At 45.3% G+C, this 24,056-nt stretch overlaps 1 protein-coding gene across 1 annotated transcript in view; it reads right to left on the reverse strand.

Annotated features, from left to right (window-relative positions):
* The window catches only part of LOC311143124 (roundabout homolog 2-like), a gene marked incomplete at both ends in the record, with an annotated part of 174,370 nt that overhangs the window by 7,781 nt on the left and 142,533 nt on the right, over positions 1 to 24,056 (reverse strand). The window contains 16 exons of the mRNA XM_084178921.1: positions 3,010 to 3,282; positions 4,089 to 4,216; positions 5,975 to 6,014; positions 6,198 to 6,224; positions 7,057 to 7,233; positions 8,213 to 8,384; positions 8,567 to 8,691; positions 11,012 to 11,243; positions 13,042 to 13,163; positions 13,342 to 13,508; positions 13,887 to 14,052; positions 14,216 to 14,297; positions 15,720 to 15,925; positions 17,666 to 17,837; positions 21,291 to 21,415; positions 23,404 to 23,540. Of these exons, the coding sequence (XP_084035047.1) occupies positions 3,010 to 3,282; positions 4,089 to 4,216; positions 5,975 to 6,014; positions 6,198 to 6,224; positions 7,057 to 7,233; positions 8,213 to 8,384; positions 8,567 to 8,691; positions 11,012 to 11,243; positions 13,042 to 13,163; positions 13,342 to 13,508; positions 13,887 to 14,052; positions 14,216 to 14,297; positions 15,720 to 15,925; positions 17,666 to 17,837; positions 21,291 to 21,415; positions 23,404 to 23,540 (2,351 nt within the window). The remainder of the gene's footprint in view (positions 1 to 3,009; positions 3,283 to 4,088; positions 4,217 to 5,974; positions 6,015 to 6,197; positions 6,225 to 7,056; positions 7,234 to 8,212; positions 8,385 to 8,566; positions 8,692 to 11,011; positions 11,244 to 13,041; positions 13,164 to 13,341; positions 13,509 to 13,886; positions 14,053 to 14,215; positions 14,298 to 15,719; positions 15,926 to 17,665; positions 17,838 to 21,290; positions 21,416 to 23,403; positions 23,541 to 24,056) is intronic.

Here is a 24,056-nt window from a genome sequence, read left to right on the forward strand (position 1 = left end):
ATAATATACTTTTTCATTTGACAGACGCTCTTATCCAGAGTGACTTACAGTTAGTGAGTGCATAAATTTTTTCATACCGGTCCCACGTGGGAATCGAACCCACAACCCTAGCGTTGCAAGCGCCATGCTCTACCAACGGAGCTACACGGGATTACTTAAAGACTTCTGACAGTTTTATTTTGCTTGAGTGCCATTATTGCTGGCTAGACTAAACCATACTTAGAGTGAGATGGCAAAGACGTGTTCTGATTGGTTCGTCTGTATATGTTCAGGCTTGTGATTGGATTGCAGATAGAACCTTATAGTGCCAAGTTCAAATGAGTTTATGCAGATAAAACTTTCTAGTTTTTCCTTTTTTTCACTTAAAATGTACTTTTAAATAACTTCACAGATATTTTAAGAACCATCTAAAGACCAATTATATGACTAACACATTTTTTACAAAAATGTCAGATATAAGCTTGTAGGCCCAAAGTCTCGATTTCTTAAAGAGGCACTGAGACCTGGGGCCCGGAGCTGCAGGCTGGCTCCCTCCCTCTGTCCATTCCCTCTCTTCCTCTTCCTCTCTGTTCCTTATCTCTCTCAGTTAACCAGCACTCAGCTGAGCATACAGCCCAAAACACGCAGGAGAATGGCCGGCTGACCGACCAACAGACAGACTGACTGAGACTCTCCCTACAACACGGCTCTGCTCGGCAAAGCCAAGCTAATTGAATATCCACGGGTCAAAACACAAAGGAATCCCTGCCTCGGCTAATCAAATTAATCCAAATAAATATGCCTTCATTTTCTGACATTTCTGGGGTAGAAAACTCCTGAGGCTGAGGAGTAAAAATTGACATGAAGAGAGGAGCGATTAACCACTATATCCTCAGGGTCCATTTACAATGAAAATGTAAATATAACATCCCCCTCATCCCCCTCTCTCTGCTTCCCCCTTTCTCTCTCCCTCTCTAACTTGTTGTTTGTGCTCTCCCTGTCTCCTCTCTCTACTGAACTCAACATTCAACTCTCTTTTCTAATCAATCCACTGAAAATACATCTCTTCATCTATTGTTTCCAGCACTGGCCTAACGCAGTTTCTCTGGACCCTCCCGGCAAGGTCGGAGTTCGCCACCCCACCAAATAAAAAATCGAATGCGTCAGCCAGACAGCTACTGACAAAGTCTAGACTACCGATCGCTGTCCATGTCACTGAAGTTGCGATATGTCTATGCGGCTGCCTATCGAATGGATGATAGGCTTTCTGTGGTGCCAGGGCATGTAGCATATAGCTTTGCTTTAGCTAATGGAGAAATGTTTAATGGTAGAGCTATTTGGATGTAATTGTCTCATGTTAAGCCTAACATTTCATGAAGTTACAGTATACACAGTGTCACTAGGCTGCCATTTAGACTCCTGGCTGGTGGCAATAATGTTATTACTTGTTCAGTAATTAAAGTTGGAAATTCAAACATTGCAGATTGTAAAATGTATTTTCAATACAACAGCATACTAATCAGCAACCATTTTTTAATGTTTTTTTTAATATATATACACAACTGTCCTGTATAGCGTACCTGAACCTGCATGACATGAGCCTTCCTCGCACACTCTCCCAGCTTGGATAAAAAGTTGTTGTGTGTAAAACCAGTCTAATAATGCCAAATAATACAGTCAGTCCACCCTCAAAACACTAGCTTACTAGGGACTGTTTCATTATGCAGTGTAGCCTACTATCTATAGCTATATACAGTATTTAGCTGCTATTTAGCTGCTATTATAAACCCTTTATAAAAATTACACATCAAATAGCCTAACAATGAGGAAGAAAGTAGTCGGCTTGAGGACAAATTCAGCCACTATTTATTGTTGAACTCAGCGGGTTTTGTCTGGGTAATAGCCTACACAAATGGGCTGCAATATAAGGTAAATTAAATGTAATCAAATTAAATTAAATCCAACTTGAGAGACTCACTATGGCCTGTAGGTCCAGGTTGTGGACCCGACTGTTTTCTGTACTGAGTATTGCCATCCCAGACATTCTTTCCGGAGACATTTGCATTATATGTCCATTGCGCTGCACACAATTTAAACTTAGTCTTGAATGATGAATGCCAAGATATTCCAGAGATAAGGGACTGTTGATATTGCAACCACACAATTCAAATGCCCCAGAGCTTCCTATAGCCTACAGTTAATATATTTCCGTAACGTGTTGAGGCCGGCAATTAAGGAGAATGAGAGGCTTAATTAAAGATGTTGCAGAACTGCTGTATTTGAAGCACCACTCCCTTCTGCCCAGTTTCTCTGATGTTGCTACGGCAATCAAGCTGTTTTTAACCATTCCTGTAGCTGTCGATTTTGTGGATAGATCGTTTTCAAAACTAAAACTAATAAAGAACTACCTAAGAAGCATTAGGCTCTCGGTCTGATATGCGCTTTGAACACCTGAGTAAGCTCCACTCATTGCACTGTCGCCGTCTTAGCCTTGACCACGACATTTGTTCACCGATATCCCCTTACTTTCAATTAGTTCAATAGTACATTTTTCAAGGCCTGAGGCAAGTTCTTGAAGCCCAAGAAAGAAAAATGTAGCTTCCTAGTACATATGGAAATTAAAAAGGTTTATGAATAACTTTTTGGAGGGTTACTGTCAAAATGATTTATTAAATGTAAAAAATATTTGTCGATGACGGGTGCATGGGCCCCCACAGCTCGTGGGCCCCCCCCCCCACCTTGTGAGAGTGTCCGGTACGCCAGTGGTTTCCAGACTTTCACTTTCTCCCTATCTTTCTCTCTCTTTCCCTCCTAGTCTTAAAGCCTATTGTTATTCCATAAAGCCATCTAATGAATGCTAAGCTTCACTCCGTGACTGACCATCCACACGATGTTACAATCTAGGGAGATCTGATGCTATGTTTTAGGGCTTCCTTTGGAGCATACACAAATCCAAGAACACATGCACACATTCAAAATCACTACCCTGCCCATCCCCTCCCTATGTTTCCCTAGTGTTGCAGTTGCTACCGTTGCAGGGGCGTCCGTTGGTCAGTGAGTAGCCCAGGTTGGCAATCTCCTGCTGAGCTCGAAGGGACGCCTTCCAGCGGGGGTCTGGTCTGTCCACAGCCAGCTCATGGAAGCTGTTGGACTGCAGGATCTGGGTGGTGGCGTAGGGCGTGGCCTGGCTGCCCCGTGCTGGGCTGCTGTAGCCCGCCTTGCCTGTGAAGTCTATGCTGCTGTAGATGGCACCGTCAGTCAGCATGGTACCTGTCTTCTCACCCATTCCGGAGGGTAGCACATCTGAGATGAGAGAGAGAGATTAGGAAACAGACAGAGATGCATGGAGAGATAAAGTGACCAATCTTTAAGGTCAGTGTTTAACACATTAGCACTCCCTGCTCCAGCGGTAGGCTCCCTGTGTTAGTTCAACTGACCACAATCGAGCTGAGATGAATCAAAGTGATTAGCTAGCAGGATAATTATCACGTCGCCATGCAATGCCCTGTAGGGGCCCAGAGCTGTGTCCAGGGAAAGGGCCCGTCACAAACGGCTGACCTTCAGCTCTACCCACAGGGGCTCGGGGCCACTCATCAACCTGGTGGGAGCTAAACGAGCTACAGGAAAATGGCACCAATACACACATACTATCTCTCCATCTCAAACGCCCACACACACAGAAACACACACCGCCACAAGAAGACATCTAGTTTACAAGCGTATTTAACCAATCATGCATAGGCAGAAGAAACACACACACATTCTCATCAAAGTTCGTGTCAGTTTTTTTAAGCCAATAGTGATGAGCTAGGTAGCGTGATCCAGAGAGACTGAGAGTCCGGAGTGTGTGTGACGGCCTGTCAGTGTGCCTGCTGAGGGATACCCTCCACACTGAATAATGCATGCAGCTCATACATGTATTCACTGCCTCTCACTCTGGGCACACCCTGGGCACATGACCTCTGACCTCTGGCCTCACTGTGGGGCTGTGGCATTGTGTGACACCGTGGTCAACTGGGACGGTCTGGGTCAGCCTTCTCTCAACCTCCATTCTCTAGTTCTCTGGGTTTGGTTCTGTTTGACCAGAGGTGATATCTATGTTTTCTTACCTCCACGACCAAAGTTACCCCGGTCCTTGGGACCTCCCAAGCCCCCGTTGGCTGGCAGGCTGGTGGAGGGCCAGGAGTCAGCCAACCAGGGGAATCCTGGGTCACCGGCTTTCAGTAGACCAGGACGACTGTTTTTAGAGATAAAGAGAGAAGAGGGACGGAGAAGAATGAGAGAGAGGGAAGGGAGGGAGAGAGAGATTGTTATTAGGAAAACATCTGGTGCCATCTGAATCCCAGCAATATTATTCATTTTCGCACATTATGTTATACCGACTGCTTCAACAACAAATTGCTGTGAAACCTCATTCAGCATATCTGCTCCTCTGGAGCAGCCTGGAGCAGAGGCAACAATAAACAAACAGAGAGACATAAAAAACTGACAAGTCTATAAATCAGTGCTGGGCTTTAGCGCCCCTAACACCCCCTAGAGAAACGGACCAGGACTAAACGCACAGACATTAAATCCCTTTTAGAGCCCAGCACTACAGACATTTACATTTTACATTTTGAATCATGGAGGGCCTTCTGGCGGTTAGCCTGCCAGCACGGGGTGGTGGGGTAACGTCTCCATAGCAACACACATGGCAACGCTCATAGGCTGTTTTGGTGAAACCACCCCTCTCATATTGCACAGGAAATTGGCAATTTCACTCCTGAAATAAATACTGTTTTTTTATTTTGTTACTAGGAGGAGAAAATGTATTTTTCTAAACTGTATATCTGTGCTATTAACTATAACCTTATCTAGCAGTTGGTATGTAGAGAGGCTTCAGTCACATGCCTTTGTTTGCATTTGGTTAATTAATGCAGAAGTCCTCAAATGGATTTCCCTTTAAGCTAGGTCTGCCAAGCACCCAGGGCATTGTATGACTTGTGATGGCTCAAATGTGTTTAAACAATTATGACAGTAATTTCCATATAAAATCACACAGGCATGTTCCCACAAATTTACACAGACGCACACATCCAATAACCTACACACACACACGTGCGCATTCACGCACACATACACACACAAACACACTCGTTGGCTCAGGCAACACAACACAGTTTATTTTTAGCGTATTTTTTGGCTGCATTTGTATCAGCTCTGGGCTGGATCTGCCTGCTCAGGTGTGACAAAGGAGAGAAAGAGAGAGGAGAGAGAAAATGGACAAGAAAGCAGAGAGAAGGAAAGAGAGAGGGAGAGGAAGATGTGATTTTCACCCAGTGATATTCAGAGCTAGGCTACGTATCTCTGTGCTCTGTCAGGCAGTCCAGACTAAAGTAGCAGTAGACGACAGGGGTACTCTACATTCCTATACTGCAGTGTCTGCCTGCCTGCCTGGGGATCAGTGGGACTGGGGAGTCTCCTCTCCAGCCCCACTCCCCTGGGCCATTATCTCTTTACATCGTAACATATGCTTGCATTCTGGAGGCGTGCCGTGAGCAGCGCCGCTCCCCGCGTGTCGACAGGCAAATTCATCACCCCCCTGGCAACGCCGCCACCGGCCCCGCCGCACAGATGAACGAGCCAATAAAAAAACCTGCTCTGCCCGCATTAATTGTTTCTGATAATTTCACGGGAGTGATTGATGACTCAATCAATCGATACATCAACGCACGTGTTGCGCCATGATGAATAAGTGGGGGAGTGTTGGAACATATAGGGAGTTCATTCATCATAACTGATATATTCATATTGCTATGATTCTGTACCCTCCGTGAAGGTTGATCATTACAGACTGATATGTTCTATCATCACACCAGCATCCATGTTGTTCCACAAGGGATGGATCATCACTTCTAATGTTTTTTTTGTTACTGTAATCAAAGACCATGGCATTACAATGTGTTTGAGTGATGGGAGTGTTGAGTGACTTAATAAGGATTTTGTTTGTCCTCACCTTCCATTTTCAATCAGGCCTCTGTCTCGTTGAAACGTCACTGAGGTCCAACCAGAGAGAGATGGCAGGGAGCAGAGCGAGAGAGAAGGAAGAATTTTAATCAGAAGAGTGCTCTGTTAACATTGAATGTGTTTCAAGCTGGTATATATTTTTCTTAAATATATTCTGGTGCTACAGTCCAACATCCAAACTAAGGTGAGAAGACAGGACAAATGGCTAATACCTGCACGGGTAAAAGTGAAGGACTGAACTGCAACAAAAAGACAGAGAGAGAGAGTGTGTTAAAAGCCTATCGACACTGTAGACAGTCGATGCAACATCAGCATAAACAAACGAACACAACCATAGACATAAAAAGACATCCTTTTGACAATGGTAGATACATTTTTATCAAGAAAAATGTGACAGAGTATGGAGGTTGGCTGGGTGACAGATACAAAGCAGGCAGCAAAAACGAGACAGAAACATTGAACTGCATGTTGAAGATGGATTTGCTCTGAGGAGAGGAGGGATCATAGGAGCGCTGGTGAATAAAGCAAATAACTCTTGGATTCGGTAATCACTATGGTTTCCACCCCAGCCACTGAAGCATGGTGTTTGCAATACAAATAATGAGAATATTCCACAGCAACATGCTAAAATCACCCCCGGAGGGCCAAACGAAAAATTGCATACCTAAATCTGGAGAATGCATTTACGGCTAATGTGTGAACAACATAGGTCACGGTCCCATAATGTAAGGAAATGTGAATTACTTATTTCAAATGTGTGTATTTGAGTGTTATGGTGCAGTTTTGATGGGATTGTGTTCATAGCCGATGCACCTAGGTGCACAATGGATTAAAACAAAGAAGGCTTATTTCTGTCTGAGGTGAATATCTTTGCCTTTGTTCTGCATTAAATGATACACCATCCAGCCAAAACAGCTCTGTCTCTCACCTGGGATTCCACTAACTCATCCTAGACACGTCCTCTAAAGGCAGTTGGGAAAGCTAGTCTTCACTGTAATGTTTCTGTATAGTGTTTTTGATCTGTGTTGATATTACTCAGGCCTATATCAGTAATAGTATAGTGGTTCTGACCTGCGTAGTTGCTGAGGCCCTTCCTCTTCTTCCTCCTCCAGTACAGCCAGGCGCTGAAGCCCATGAGGACGATCCAGCAGGCCCCTCCCAGCCCAGCGATGAAAGCCGGCTGCTTCACCACGTCTGAGATGCTGTTGTTGCCCTCAGCCCCCGTGATCACATCACGCAGCTCTGCACCTGGGGACAGACAGCAGGGGACAGGAGACACCCGTCAGAGGGACACCATGGCATCTGGTGGATGGATAGCGCTTTGTTGTCCAGTAGACCCAAACCAGTCAATGGCTAACATCTCTCAAAAATGAGTAAAAATCTATGTTTATCGATAGTTAATATCAAAATCTACTACATGAGTTAAAAACAAGAAATTCTGTAAGAAAGGTACAATCACGTTACAGTTATTTTCTAGGGTAAAAACAACACTATAGATAAACAATATCAAATAAAAAAAACACACCATCGAAAGCATAAAACAACTGCAATATGTTGGCAGAGAGTTAATCAATTCAGCAGCGCTCTCATCAATTTGAGCTCCGAGACGGGAGATTGACAGAGCAGCTCAGACAGAGTTTGATTTTCTGCTGCAGCTACTGTGCTGTGAAATTAGATTCACAGTCTCCAGCGTGAGCAGGGGCCCCAGCCCCAGTCATTAAGCCTCAGTCCACAGGCCTCTGTTTGCCTTTCTGTGGCCGTTAAGGATATTTTCCCCACACATCAGTCAAAAGTCACGGATGAAGAGCGTTTGGCCTGGCTCTGCTATTGATTTTAGGCCTATATACTCAGCGCATCCTTCAGCTGTTTGATAAGATGTGATAGGCTGATAAGCCCACCCCAATAACACTGTCTACTTTGTTAGCGCTGGCCGCACAGATATCGAGGAGGATTATTGATATGGCTAACAGCACTCACCACACTGTTACTGGACACTACACTAAATGAAATGCTATTGATTTCCTGATAGATCACTATGAATGGAGCCCACCTTACAGAACTCAGTGAACCTTCAGCTTCGAGCAGTACACGTGATCTCCGACAATGCACAATTTTATTTTTACCAAGTGTGATAAATTGATCAATCATTTTCCCAGACCCCCTGTCTGTGAGTCAGATTAGGGTTCCCTGCTATTATGTGTGTTGCCTCAGACCCTGTGTGTGTTACCTATGATGATGGGCTGGGGTTCGCTCTTCACCCCCACCCCGGCGCTGGTGCCTGCCGCCACCTCTACACGGTACTGCACCCCTGCCTGCAGACCCCCCACCACCACGGAACGGATGGCCGCGTCCACCGTCTTATTCACATGGAAACGTGTCTCGTTCGCCAGGCACCAGATCTAACACACAGACACACACACACACACACACACACACACACAGGGACAGGAATTTGTGGCGAGAGACAGTTGATACCAAATGTCTTGTAATATCAACATTTGTACACAACACACATACAGTAAAGCTGTATACCAGAGCCTTTATTTTCTCAACATATAGAATACAGATTGCTGCTGCCTACCTTGTACTCCTGGATGATGCCGTTCTGGTGGTCTGTGGGAGGGGGGTCCCAGGACACACTGATGGAGGTGCTGTTATGGTTCCCCACTGTCAGCACTGTCACCTGCTGAGGAGGAGCACTGGGTGCTGCATGGGGAGACACAACAAAACAAAACATATCAACCACATATTCACATTCCAATAGAGAACTGCTGCTGCCTGCTGTTGCTGTCCACCAGAGAACAACAGAGAGCACTGCCTTGATTTATATTTAAAGAGTAGTTCAATGAGGCAGGCTGTCTCTGTAGCAGCAGTAAGGCACAATGCCACTGTGTTAAAAAATGAGCTTGGGAGAGCCACCACAACATACAGAAATAATGACTCCACTCTCCACACTTCCTGCTTCCAGACTCTATCTCTCTTTATCTTCCTCTCTCCAACCTTCATCCCTTATATTTAAGTCTTTCTCTGAATCATTTCTCATTCCTTTTAATCTCTTTTCCTGGCAGAGTAGCAGTACCAGAGGTCTCTTGGTGCCTTTGTAGGTTTAGGTGAATCTACTATAATAATCCATCTAGTTACAATATCTAATGCCAAACAATACTATTGGCTGTTGAACTTCCAAGATCCAATCACTCTTCATTGCCTGGTGAAATTCCATACAGCCTTACTAAACATACCAATAACCGATTCACTGTGCCCTTCCAAAACAGAGCAGAGCAGACTGGCACGTGTACCCCAGACAGAGTAAAGTATGGGCCTGTGATGAAGGGCCCGAGCCCAGCGACTGACGCCGCCTCCCCCATCATGCGCAGTCACACGTTTGCGCTCGGGATGCTAAACCAGCACATTATGCATATCTGAGCTAAATGAAAGCACTCCATTGTGGTGAACAGTAATGAAGGAGATGCTAATAAGGCCATTAGCTCTGTGATGTATCACCGGCAGAAATGTGACCTGCTGCGTGCCGCGTCGCGTGCCAAGTGACACTCTGGCAACCCCATGTCCAATCGGTTTAGATCGACAAAACACTGCTGATCCCCAGTGTGGGCTGACAGACCACTCAGACCAGTCACCTTCAAAGGCTGTATGGGGATTCAAACAGCTAGGAGACACATGCATGCTAACAGCATGATTATAGGACAGTTTAACACATAGACCTATTGTTTCTATAGTGTTGGAGGTTTATTATTCATTCATTCAGAACACTACAGCAACTTAATACTCTGAACTACCATCTCTGTATTCCCAAGGCACAACTAATTTAAATCAGATTGATTGGTTGGGTTAACTCAGGACTTAACTCAACTGAGAAGCCATACATTTTGTGATGGCATTATACAGTCAGTGGAAGATCCATGTGAATCAGCTATTGGATTGTTTCTCAGTGAAATGTGGCTAGCCAGGTGGGACGTTACACAACAGTCTCATTTACCAGCTGGCCTCTGAGCCACCTGGCTACCGTGGATACAGTAGATTTCTCCAGAAGGACCCTAGGTCTGGAGAGAACTGGCTACACGGACTGAACATGCCCAGAGCGTTACACTTGGATAACAACTCCTGTGTGGGCCTAATTGGGTTAATGGACACAAGGAATAAAAAGCAGCCTGAACGCTGCTGGCCCCAATTAATCAACCACTCACACAGGGCTGAATCTTAACCTGAGACGCCAATGTAACTTGAGCTTCTGTTCAAATCTCTGACTGACATCAATGTTTGATTTGCTGTAAGTGAACGTTTGATTTATGCATGTGTATGATGGAGAGGTGGAGAGGTGGAGAGGGGGTGAGTGAGAGAGAGAGAGAGAGAGAGAGAGAGAGAGAGAGAGAGAGAGAGAGAGAGAGAGAGAGAGAGAGAGAGAGAGAGAAAAAAAAAAAAAAAAAAAGAAAGAAAGAAAGAAAGAAAGAAAGAAAGAAAGAAAGAAAGAAAGAAAGAAAGAAAGAAAGAAAGAAAGACAGAGCGAGGTGGAGGGAGGGAGGTAAAATCATAAAGTCATAGTATGAATGTTGTATGCGACAGGGGCATGGCAGGCGATGTGACAGCAGGGGTCCAGAGAGAGCAGAGACATGAACAGGGAGAGGCGCAGGGAGAGAAGCAGGAAGATGTTTGAGCTGGTGTCACAGGAGACAGGCCCCCCCACAGACTAAAAGGCCTGTCATACCCCCCTACAGAGCTGAGATGTCTGGGAGATCTGCCACAGGGAAGATGCCACCACAATACTCAGTGTTTGTGTGTCTTCTCTTGAGTTTTCTGATGTTTGTTTGCAGAGAGTGCGTGTGTGGGTGTGTACAATGATATTCTGTATCAGCTTCAAGGTATGTTGCCATTACCAGACGTAGCACACAAGTAGCATTGATGTAAAACAATTTCAAAAGTTTTTGACAAAGTGAAAATAAGACCTCCTACACAGTTGGCAATGTCTTTTTGTTGCATCGCTACACATATTGAGTCAGTAACGGTCCTTTACCTTCCTCCAAGGTGCGTGCTGTCATTGATTCACTGTCTGCTCCCTGGAACTCGTTGAAGTACGGGCGGACTTTTATCTCATAGACAACACCCTTTTTCAGGCCAGACAGAGCCACGTCTCTCTCAGAGGGAACCTTGAGGTCCTGCACCTGCCAGGCCCCCGGGGAGGGCAGCCCTGATGTCTGCCTGTACAGGACACGATAGCCCTGGATAAACTGGGAAGGGTTCTCCACCTGAGGGAGAGAAAGAGAGAGAGAAAGAGGGTAGGAAGGGGGTGATGATTTATATTGTGGATTTTGAAAGGGATTTTTCAATAACTAGAGTAATGTTACAAGAACATTTCTTCTTCAACATTAGCTGAATCCTATCGACTTTGAGTCATAGTAACTACTTACTGCCCATTTAAATACAGCACCTGCCGACCAAACCATCAAAAGAGAGAGCTACAAAGCTCTTACACTTGACCCCGACAGAGTGGATTAAAACCATGCATTATCCTTTTCTGTAAACATATCCCGTTACTATGGCGAGGTAAAGTTGCAGTGGTGGGGTCTGGGGAGGGAGTGTGCAACATAACTCACAGTAATGGGTTGTTAACAGGGGCAGAAGCAAGCGAAAGCTTTTACAGGCCAAATAAAGCAGCTGTTTACCCTTAGCCCAGTCCAAATAAATCATGGCGACGCGCTGCCAACGCTCTGCCTCTACGGGCGCCTGTTTGCATTTCATTAACGAAATGATTCGTGAATCCAAAATCTTTATGAATAAACCTTAGGGAGACACCCACTCACTCTCTCCCCCCCACCCCCCCACCCCTACCCCCTTACCTGTTGGAACTGACTGATCCAGCTAGCTAGATGCAGCCATAGAGGGAGTAAATATCATAAACAAGCAAATTCTGTTTACTTTTCCCTTGTCTTATAGGACAGGTATGCTAGGGTATGTTAGGAGAAGGGGTTTGCTTGACAACAAAAATATGTGAGAAGAACGAGGGAGAGAGAGAAGAAGAAAACCCTACGCTAATTCTGGGATTTAATCTGGCCTGTGTTACAATGAAATGTCATACTAGTAATATTATCATGTAGCTAATTGAAGATGGTAGATGGTATCTCATTGTATTTTCACAAGAGTGGTATTGTTGACTGTTCACTTTAATATACCATGTTTTGAACTAGTATACCATTGGATAATATGTTCAACGCAATGGTGCTATGCACTATGCAAATCCCTATCTCGAAGAGCCCAGATACCTAATAATGTTAAAATGTCATCAAGGCACCGGTGCGTACAGTGCTGAAGCATATGGAGTGTGTGCATGTGAGTATGTGTGAAATAGAAGAGCCTCTGTCATTAAGCAGTGCTCTCCAGAAGGCAGATGGGACACCTTGCCAGGAGAAAATAATAATAACCACCAGATAAAGAGCTGACTGCAAACAGCTTCCAAAAGAGTGAACACAACATGTTGCTGCTAATGGTGATCTATTTGTCACGGTGAGAAACATTTGTCTTCATTCCTGCGTCACTCCAAATGATCACAGATTGATGGAACACCAGCTGTCCCTGGACTCCAAGTCCACCCATCTCAGAAGCTGTCTCTGTGTGCGTGTGTGTGTGTGTGCAGACAGTGGTTGACACACAGCATTGTCTGTGAAAAACAAAACTGAAACTGTGTATATGAAGCTTGGAAAGACTAGCTAAGCTGTCTCTGTTCCTGAACGATCCTAATGCTGTACTCCAGCCAGCATGGAAAACAAGTTTCATCTCTCTCGCTATTCAGCTGGAGATTCTGTGAGAATAATAACTCACCACAGAGACAAAGCACTCTGGTTCATACCCAAGTTCCTCATTGTGCCATATATGGTAAATCAATGAATCATTTGGCTCTGCAAGTCAAAATGTTTAGTTACGCTTTATTTAGTGAGTCGTCTTACATATGGTCAACAGATGCTCAAACTATCAACCAACTAACAACTGCATCTCTGTTGATATGCAACAACAAAAACAATTGTAAGTAATCCAAACAGTTGTACTCACGGTCCATGTGACCTGGACAGAGGTGGAGCTGATGACCACAGGGTTGTGCATGCTGGCCACCACATCACCCAGCTCCTTCTGGACACGACGATGGTCAACACCCTGCACTGGAGGACTGATGTCTGAGAGAGAGACAGAGACAGAGAGACAGAGAGACAGAGAGAGAGAGAGAGAGAGAGAGAGAGAGAGAGAGAGAGAGAGACAGACAGAGACAGAGAGAGAGAGATGCCATCAATAATTGCCATCAAACCCATTTCAAATGTCATGTTGGCATGTAGCACATTCTGGTTGGTTAAGTACCTTGTGTGCGGACAGGCTCAGACATGGGGCTGGGGTCTCCGAGACCCTGGGCGTTGACCGCTCTGATGAGGAACAGGTAGACCGTGTTGGGTCGCAGGTCTTTGACCGTGAACTGTGTGGTCTTCACGTGGTCGGCCACAGTCTGCCAGCTGTTGCTGACCAGCTGACTGCTCACAGAGAACCGTGGAGAGGAAGAGTGTTAGTGAGCCCAGCCAAGAAAAGCTTTTACAGTAATAGCTCTCCATAGTTACAGTCCTATTGTTTCGCGCTTGGCTAATTTACCTAGCAAAATCAAGATACTGCACGACTGGTCTGAAACCAAACCTAAACACTTAAACACTGATTCAAATAGACCCTGATCAACCTTCTTGGACTGTATATTTTTCTCGTATGCAAACTATTCTGCAAAATCCCTAGGATTTTTGTGCTTGCCCTGAATGTGGCAGTGACCCTTATGCCCACATAAACGAATACATCTGTCATTGCTCTGAAAGTTTGGGGTCATTTAGTGCGGCTTCGCTTGGGGCCACTGTTCCCAGACGTACCCAAAGGCCTCGATGACGTAGGAAGAGACTGGGGCGCCCTCCTCGGGTCCAGGTTCCCATGACAACGAGACACTGCTCTTGGTGACATCAGTAACCTCTGGCTTAGAGGGAGGCCCTGGGAGGGCACTGGCATTGTGGGATATGGTGTCTGTGAGGTCACTGGACTCTGAGAGGGAGGAAAGGAGAAGATGCTCTATCAAAATGAATCAAATCGAACAAGGCAGATTGAAGCAGAAAGGTGCATTAGAAATGGTGGAATGTGTTTGGTGCATGGCTTCAATCAATGGTGGGTAGAAGGGACAGTAAATCAAGATGGATTGTTACTATACCTCTGACATCCAGGAAGGCACTCCATGAGGTCTCCCCACTGGAGCTGGTGGCAACACAGGTGTAAAGCCCAGAGTCAGACAGCTGAGGAGGACAGAGGAACAAAGCGATAATCACAACCTACACTGACCAGCCAGTTAAATAATCAAATAATTGCCCATTTCATTTTAAAAAACATTTTTAAAAAAACATCCATCCATAAAAATGGTCATACACCTGACCAACCAAATATTATGCTGAGGAACAGATCAATCAACACCTCACAAACAAAGGTTTTTATATGCTCATTCAAACCTGTGTTCCTTTTTGATAGTAGTAATATTGTTTGGTAGTGAACCTCTGCTATAGAAAGAGCTCGGCAGCCAGCAGTACACAAAAAATGCATTAACCTCCATTGGCCTGACTCACTCCCAGGGGGAGAGGGAGTGGGTGTGAATGAGAAGACAGAGCGGGGGAAGATGAAAAAAGAGCCATGAAGTGCTGACGTTAATTTTCTTAATACATTTAATTTAGTACTAGTCAGCCCCCCACATCCTCAGCCCCATCATCATCAATACAGACACAGTGAAACAGAGACATGATAATCTATTTAACGCTGGCCGCTTTAACACTGGGGAACGATGACAGCTGGCCTCTCCCTCGCTCTCTCCCCCCCTCTCTCTCTCTCCCTCGTTCCCTCTCTTCCGGTCTCCCCTCTCCCTCGCTTTCTTGCACCCTCTTCCCTTTCTCTCTCAATTTTTTATGTCTTTCCCCTCACTCCCTCCCTCCCCTTCTCTCGGTCTCCTTATTTCACTACCTCCGTTTTCATACCCACGTCTCCCTAAGTTTATTTATTAAATCAACCCAGAGGACTGCAGCTTTGGCCAGTCTAATGGATATTCCAATGAGATTTGGGAGATAAAGGGGTGGTGTGTGTGTGTGTGTGTGTGTGTGTGTGTGTGTCCGTGCAGATGTGAGTGCATGTGTGTGTAGGTAGACATCTTACACACACTTTGATGGTGGTGATATGGTGCTGTACATGGTTACACTCCCCCACCCCCAATCACTGTCCATGAGTTAGAGCATCTCTAACCGTTGCCCAGGAGACTGGCTTTAAACGACAGCTTTAAATGACATACAAATCAATACCCTCTATTCATCTTTAAAAGCAACATGACTGCACTTGTCCATTTGAATTACATCCAACTGACAGATGGGAAATGTTCTATCCTCTCTCTCAAAAAACAATATGACACACTCACAGATACACACAAAGAGCGACAAACACACACACAAACCTTAACAACCTGCTTTTGAGAATAGAGAGAAACCCCAAAGAACAGGCAGTGTATTGAAAAGAGGGCAAGGAAAGTAGAGAAGCAGAAATAGAAAAGAGATGAAGCCGCTGTGACAGGCAGACTCAAGGCCAAATCAATCATGAGTGAACACAGCATGGAGTGTGGAGGAGAGGCTTGCTGCTGTGACTGGGTGCATTGTGTTTGTACACCATCAGTCCTATAAACCCACCCTGGTGCTCTGGATCTGCAGGCTGCCAGGCTCCAGCAGGGCCATGCGAGGGTCCTTCCCCAGCAGACTGAGGCCGTCCTTCAGCCAGGTGACGGTGGGCTCCGGGTCCCCTGACGCCTGGCACCTCAGCAGGGCCACCCCCCCCACAGCCTGCGTCTGGTTGGATGGGCCCTGCCGGATGATGGGCGGGGGGCGGTCTTTTGAAGCTGGAGAAAAATAAGGAATCAGAAATCATGATCAGGAATTTACAATGAAATACAAACAATGAATTATAGTTTGGTGCTATATATGTAATTATTTATTTGACCCAGTGAATTTACCACTGGAGACCCAAGGTCTTCTTGATATATTTGTTGTGATGGGGGTACCTGTTTTGGGGGTCGTATGCAAGTTTCTGATAGTGTGTGTTCATGGCACCACATCACACCTTAGCACTCTAATTACAAGGTGTGGATTAACGATGGCTCGCCTACGGGGCTAATTACCCTGCCTTCTTTCACAACACCTTTTAACACATGCACACCCTCCCTCCCTCCCAAACCTCCCTCCTCTCCTCTGACTCACCACTGCACCTCACCGCCCCCTCCCCCAGACAAAACACTGCCAACCACAGGAGAAATACAGGAGAAATACATCTCCTTAATGCTCTTATATGCATGTTATGTCATTCATTGGGCAGCCTCTGCATTTCTGAGGTGTTCAATCTTTTCACGTTTTGTAATATCCTCTGTTCTCCTTCCCCTCCTTATCAGTGCTCTTAGTCTCAACTCAGACAGAGTGTTTGCATCAGCTTCTAGAGCTCTTATTTCCTATCACAGCTCCTTCAGACTCAGAGGAACACAGTAACTCCACTAAGCATACACCAGCTTTTATAAAGTGAGACATTCTTTTACTCTCTCCACATCACTACTGAGAGTTCTTATACTATCCCCACCCTATATGCATCTGCTAAATGGCATATATATATATTATTATACATTGTATATGTTATCATTGTCAGCACCTCATTGTATGATTAATATTGTACAACGGATATAGAAGCTAGCCTTAAAAAACTATTATTTAACTGTGATCAGATGCAACAACAAAAGATGACTCCTTTCTTGCATAATTTTTCACACTCAACCACTTGATCATTCCTTCACTCCCCCGTACAGTATTTGCATACTGATCTATCTTTTCCACCTCGCAGGGCAAGACTTGTTTTCTTTCCCAAAAAATCCTTGAGCAGATGTTAATTCAATAATGTGTGTGAGGGAGCCAATAAATGAATGGAGAGAGAGAAAGAGAGAGAGAGATAGAGATAGAGAGAGAGAGAGAGAGAGAGAGAGAGAGAGAGAGAGAGAGAGAGAGAGAGAGAGAGAGAGAGAGAGAGAGAGAGAGAGAGAGAGAGAGAGAGAGAGAGAGGCCAAACAGCTCCCAATTGGCACTACCTCTGCACTTAAGATAATGATGCTCTTTGAGAGGAGAGAAGTGTAAATGTAACTCTCCATCAGGGAGAGAGTTTTCATTTAAACAGTTTCACTCTTTTCAGGATTTTCATGGCCTCTCTATGGTGCAACTTCCCACAGTGAGATGCTAATGAAATGGATGAAGGCATTTGACCGATTAGCTCTTACAGCGTTCAGCACACCACATCTCAGCCAAGATAAGTGCCAAGCATTAAACAGACAGCCTCTGACGCATTTTATGGCCGGCCCTTCAGTCCATGTTTTCAAGCAAGTGTGCGTGTGTGTGTTTGTGTGCTTGCATTTAGTTGTGCATTGTTCTCAGGCAAGGCGCACAATTGTGTTGGCAAAGGCATAGGTCTGCAGGTGTCAGTTGGCTAGGATATGCATCTGCAGGTGCACATTGGCATGACCACTTCTACAGGTGTGTGGTGTGTGTGTGTCTGTGTGTGTCCGCAGTGTGTTTGTCTGCAGTGTATACGTGCTCTATGCTCTCACCGTCTGCCACCTCCAGCTGAGCCTTGGCCAGGATGCTGCCAGCCACAGTGAGGGCCTGGCAGGTGTAGTAGCCTGCATCAGAGCGCTGTACGGAGGAGATGGTCAGCTCTCCACTCACTGACACTGACACACGGCTGTCTCCCTGGGCTGGCTGGCTAGGGAACAGCAGATCCTGGAAAGATAGGAGAGACTCATTAGCATGGTGTTTTGTCCTGTGCCCAACAGAAAACCAGCAGGAAACATGGCGAGATTCAATTTACATGTTGCAGTTAATAGCATGAGTGAATAGTGAATCATAACTGTACTGTGTTAAATTATTATTACATTCAGTTAGTTACATAAGAAATGTGAGGGAAGGAAAGATACATTTAGAGTGACAGGAATTAACAGAGGGAGTTTTAATTGCAGTGAGTGTCATCCTTGGCAATACAATGCTATATAACAGTATAGCCCATACACCATACATGTACAATGCGAGAGCAGACTGCATTGACTAAAAAGCACCAACAGGTCAAACCAATAATCTGAAGCCTTGCTCTGTTTTCCTCCATGTCCATTCTCAGTGTGTGTTCATTACTGAGTAGTCCTCCTATTCACTCACTTATCCTAGAAATGTGTGAGTAATTCAGTAGTAAGTGTGGGGGCAGAGGGGTCGGGGTCCTCTATCTGCTCAAGGTGGTTAGTCATTTACACTGTGGGTGAGAGGCGGTCAGCCCTGCCCGTGATGATGCCCTGCAGTAGGGGTCTTGACATTGAGTGAGTCCTCACGGCCGCCCACTCATAGCCTTGAGATCTCTATCTCTCTCGCTTAAATGAGATTTTTCCCCATTCCGCGTCCTGAGAGCAGACAAACGGAGGGGAATGCAAGGACATTAGCCTGATCCCATTATGCCTAACGACTCTAAAGCAGCAAATGAATGTTGTTTCTTGTGAAATAAATGGCTGGTCAGAGCATGCGGAGTGGACCGATGATTGATGACCACTTCATTATGTGACTGTCACGGGGACGGGAGTCCTGACCGCCCCCTCTCGTCCCACGGCTCTAGCCACTGTCCAATCAGGACCCAACCTTCATGTCTCAATTAACCTTTGTGTGGTGTTCGGGTCTATGGGACCCATTTTCAATGTTTACTAAAATAAAAATGATATAATTAATTATTTTTTCAACCTGAGACTCATTGGCCTTGGCTCATTTTCTGTGAAGAACATGTAAAATAACACATTTTCATTGAGTGCACACTGTGCACCCCCCTACACATTTATATTACATATGTGGTGTTCGGGTCCACTGGACCCGAGGGTAATAAAAGTGTGGAAAAGTGTGTGTCTAGGTGAAAACAAGTAAAAATTAAACAAAAAGGTTTGCTGTGTGCCTTCACTCTGTCTTCCTACTCCCTAGGTCTGCTGTTTCAACATAGCACCAATAACCTGTCTGCCTGTCTCCTGCTTTTCTCGCACTCTTTACCCTTTGTAGTGTGTGAAACCTCACAATGTCTTGCGGGAACCTGCACAATATTATTACAATACATTATTTCAATACATTGTAAAAAATGCTGTATTTTCCCACATTCTACCCCAGCCAGGTGCAAATTGGGGGAGGGACACAACAAATAAATAGCTTTGCAAGTGTGGCTCTTTACCACAATCAATCAGTATGGCAAAAATAATCTCTGCTCAGAGGGCCTTAGAATTTTTTTTGCAGAGAGAGAAGCTAGTGTGGATGGAACGTCTTCCACTTTGGAAGATGAAGAATTTTCAGAATATGAGGATCATGTCTCTGGACCGCCTTCCCCTGTTTTACAACTCTGGGCCCAACGTTACTGTTGATGAGCAGCTTATGCCATTTAGGGGCCGCTGCCCCTTCAGGCAGTACATACCATCTAAACCCGCAAAATATGGAATCAAGATCTGGGCTGCCTGTGATGCTGCTTCATCATATGTGGGGAACTTGCAAGTATATACGGGGAAGCCAGATGGAGGAGCCCCTGAGATGAACCGAGGGATTCAGGTTGTCCTGGACGTGACACAGGGACTCCGTGGCCACAACATCAAATGCGATAACTTTTTTACTTTGCACAAGCTGGGACAGGAGCTCCTCAAGAGGAAGCTGACGATGGTAGGAACAGTACGAAAAAACAAGCCAGGGCTCCCACCTCAGCTGTTGAATACACGGAACAGGCTTATCAATTCCTCTAAGTTTGTGTTCACGGCCGACACGTCCCTAGTGTCCTATGTGCCAAAGAAAGGCAACAATGTGGTTCTCATGAGTACGCTCTATAGGGATGGGAGAATCTATGGCCAGGAACATAAAAAAAACAGAAATCATAATGGATTACAATGCCACAAAAGGAGGGGTGGACAATTTAGACAAGCTGGTGACTAGCTACAGCTGCAAAAGAAGAACCCTACGCTGGCCACTTGTGATATTCTTCAACATCTTGGACATCTCGGCGTACAACGCGTTTGTCATCTGGATGGCGTTGAACCTAGATTGGAACAGGGGGAAGCTCCAGAGGAGACGGCTCTTTCTCGAGGAGCTGGGCAAGGCATTGGTAAGACCTCAAATCCAGAGGAGGCAACATATCCCAAGGACCCCAGCTTCTGCAGCCATCGTGAGGAGGATTCAGGAGGAGGATGCTGGTGCCCCATCCGCCCGACCCACAGAACCAACAACTCTAATACCGGAAGTAAGTATGAGTGATGTTGTTGCATGTGTGTGTGTCTGACTCTCCTACCTTGGCCTGCTGTAACTATATATGTGAGTGAGTGAGTGAGTGAGATGTTAGCAAAATTCCTGAACTAAGTGTTTTCATCATTCTAGATTGCTGCCGGAAGCAACAAGATAAAGCGCTGCGATGTGTGTGGACCCAAGAAGGACAGGAAGACACAGTACACATGCATCAAGTGCAAGAAATACATTTGCAACACACACACAGTAAAACTCTGTCCCTCATGTGGTGTGTAGACCGGCCTTAATTTGTGTTCAATGGGGCTCATTTATCATTTCCATAAAATAATGTTTGTAAAATCTGTCCTTCCAATTTGTTCAGTTCAAAGCAATAAACATCAATAGTGATGAAAACCTTGTTTCATTTATATTTGTTCAAGATAAACATGATTCATTCCACCCATGTCTTGATTATAATTTATTTTTTATTTTTTAAATAGCACTTTTATTGATAAATGTGATCTAGCAGAGGTAAATATTAACCATGTATGCTGTCTATATTGCTTGTAATTGATATAAGTCAACATCTAAGTATTAAGTATTTTTACGTAAATTGTTATGGCTGTATTGTTTTAAAAACCCAATAATGTTGTGGGTCCATCAGACCCGTGAACATTGGGTGAATAACAAAAACATGAACACCACACAAGGGTTAAGACAATGAGGAGAAGGTTGTTTTTGTTTATCTGTGTAGGAAGAGGCCAACACCCATAGGCAAGAGCTAACACACACAGGCAAGAGCTAACACACACAGGTAAGAGCTAACACACACAGGCAAGAGATAACACACACAGGCAAGAGATAACACACACAGGCAAGAGCTAACACACACAGGCACAGTCATGTAAAGAAGCATACAGACATTCAACACACGTTATTCAAACAGGTGTTTCTTACCTGGCTGCCCTCTCGTTGCCAGAACACAGTGGGTTGGGGGTTGCCCTTGGTCTCACAGGGGAAGGTGGCTGTGCGCCCCTGAGCCATGATCTGGTCCCGGGGTCGCACCACAAACTGGGGAGCCTCTAAAGGTCAAAGGTCAGAGAAGTAAACCACTGTCACCACAGCACAGCAGGAAGACATTTAGAGACAGTTCTGTTCATGTGCACAAACGAATCAAGGGAAGCTACAGGTTTCAGCTACAAGCTACAGGCTACAGGCTACAGGGAACATGCAACAGGTGATTGTCTAGTAGTCTCTCTGAACAGCCATTACTACAGGTAGCAGACCACACAAGCCATTCATCCTGCTGGCCACAAACCTGAATGAATGAGACCAACTCATGAGCACGAGTGCTTTTACATACATTCTCCCCTTGTAGTCTCTACATCAGAACTACTGCATATCAACTACTATGTCTTGACCAGCAAGTTGGAGAAACAGAGGGGTTACAACTAACTTAACAACACACAACTAAATGGAGGGCTGGGTTGGGTGGTTCAAACTAAGGAGGTACATGTGCATGTATTAGTATGTTGAATAATCAGGTGTGAATGTGTGCTGGTGTTAATGGGTGTGTATGTATGCAAGTGTAGGAACAGCCCGCTTTAGCATGTGAGCATGTGCATTTGAGTGTATGTTTGTGTGTGTGTGTGTGTGTGTGTGTGTGTGTGTGTGTGTGTGTGTGTGTGTGTGTGACAGAGAAAAAGAGAGCAATGCATGCACAATGGGATCAGCTCTTACTTACCAACAGGATGAGCTGGTGACAGAACAATGGTATGGGTGGGTGAGGACAAAACACAAGACAGAGAGGAGAGGAGGAGAGGGAAAGAAAAAAAATGGAAATCAGAAATGAATGACGTGGTGTTGGGTATCAAATTCCAGCAGGTAAGGAGGAGGAGAATGGGGCTCAGTCACCATGGCAGGTGATGGCATGGGGCTCAGGTAAAGGAAATACACCTGGGTATCATCATGGAGGGGTGTATAGTTTAACACAATAACCTTGTACACTTAGGCATATTCACAGATGTGGGAACACCACAGAATTGTCACTTAACACTTTGCTGATGTACAAGCAAAAGACAGAAAGCTGGATCTCACCCTCTTCACCTCTTCACCTACCCTGAAAACACTTTCTCATGCCACCAATTCTCCTATTAGCATCCCAGTTGACAGAGGACACAGTGTGGTGTGGTGATGTGCAATGGATAGTGAGATACAGGGTGTGTAACACAATTGGTTCTGGTTAAGTTGCTCATATCTGAGTGGAGGCTGGAGATACTGGTTTAATCATCCAGCCTGGGCCCTGGGAGAGCAGTGAGATCACACCAGATAGACTTCAGTATTCAACGTTTGTCCAGGTCCCCAGCATGTTGGGAGATGCCATCAATACCGTCCACTAGGGGCAACGTGACCATGTATTAGTCTCTAGTAGGCTCGGGGCTTGCTAGGACGTTGTGGATGGGGATAACAAAGGGTTTAAACTGGGTGTTTCGGCTACGAGGATCGCGGGTTCAATCCCAGTGCTAGGCACTCGTTTAAATTTTTTCTGTTTTAATCTTATCCCAAACCTTAACCCTTACCTTAATCCTTACCTTAACTCTTACCTTATCCCAAACCTTAACCCTTGCCTTAACCCTTGCCTTAACACTTACCTTAACCCTTACCTTATCCCTTACCTTAACCCTTACCTTAACCCTTACCTTAACCCTTACCTTAACCCTTACCTTAACCCTTACCTTATCCCTTACCTTAACCCTTACCTTAACCCTTACCTTAACCCTTACCTTAACCAGTTGGAATTAATGCCTAAACTTAACCGTCATGTCTTTTATGCTTCAGTGTCAGGTTTTTTCTGTTTTAACAATGTTGAATACTGAAGTGAGACTGTGAGACCTTGTTGGGAAGAGAGAGGGACTGAGCCCAGCTCCAGGCTCACAGCAGGGGGGCAATAACACTCCCAGGGTGGGGGAGAGGAATGGCCTGGGCCCACCCAGCTGAGACTAATACCACAGCTCCAGAAACAGGACTGGTGACAGGTGTCTGACTGTCTCATACAGTCGCCTATACTCACCCCTGACGGTGAGGGTAGCCGAGGCCTCCACTTTGCCCACACGGTTCTCGGCCACGCAGGTGAAGGTCCCCTGGTCCCCAGCCGACGCCTTCTTGATTCTCAGGAGGAAATCCTCCTTCTCATATCGGATGTCATACCTGGGGAAGGAGAGGGGGAGAGGAGCAATTTACATTAGCGTGAAGTCAAGCTTGCGGTAATCAGTCGACTGGAAAAACGGGCCAAGTTCTGTATAAATAACAATTACACAAAACAATTTACCGTATGCTTACTACAGTAAGTAACCCATTCTGGGACATTTCAGAGCAAAGCTTACATAAAATAATAGGTTGTGGACATAAGGCTGTTTGAAGAATAAAGCGAGGCTTCCTGAGGTACTTAAGACTCCCCGCTGCAGAGAGACTATGTTCTGCTACACAGGAGGAGGAGAAGGGGGCCACTTATGCAGGGATGAAAGGCAAGGCAAAATGAAAGGTGCTTTCAGCTGGAACCCTGACTGTTCCTCTATTTCAATATTTATGAAGAAGGGCACCCACTGTTGGATGCGTGCGTGAGTGTGTGTGTGTGAGTGAGTGAGAGAAAGTGAAAGAGAACAAGAGAGAAAGAGAGAGAGCCTATACTGTATCTGACATAGTGTATCTGGTGCACTCCCATAA

Source organism: Coregonus lavaretus, assembly GCF_964263955.1.
Source record: "Coregonus lavaretus genome assembly, chromosome: 15".
Taxonomy (NCBI): domain Eukaryota; kingdom Metazoa; phylum Chordata; class Actinopteri; order Salmoniformes; family Salmonidae; genus Coregonus; species Coregonus lavaretus.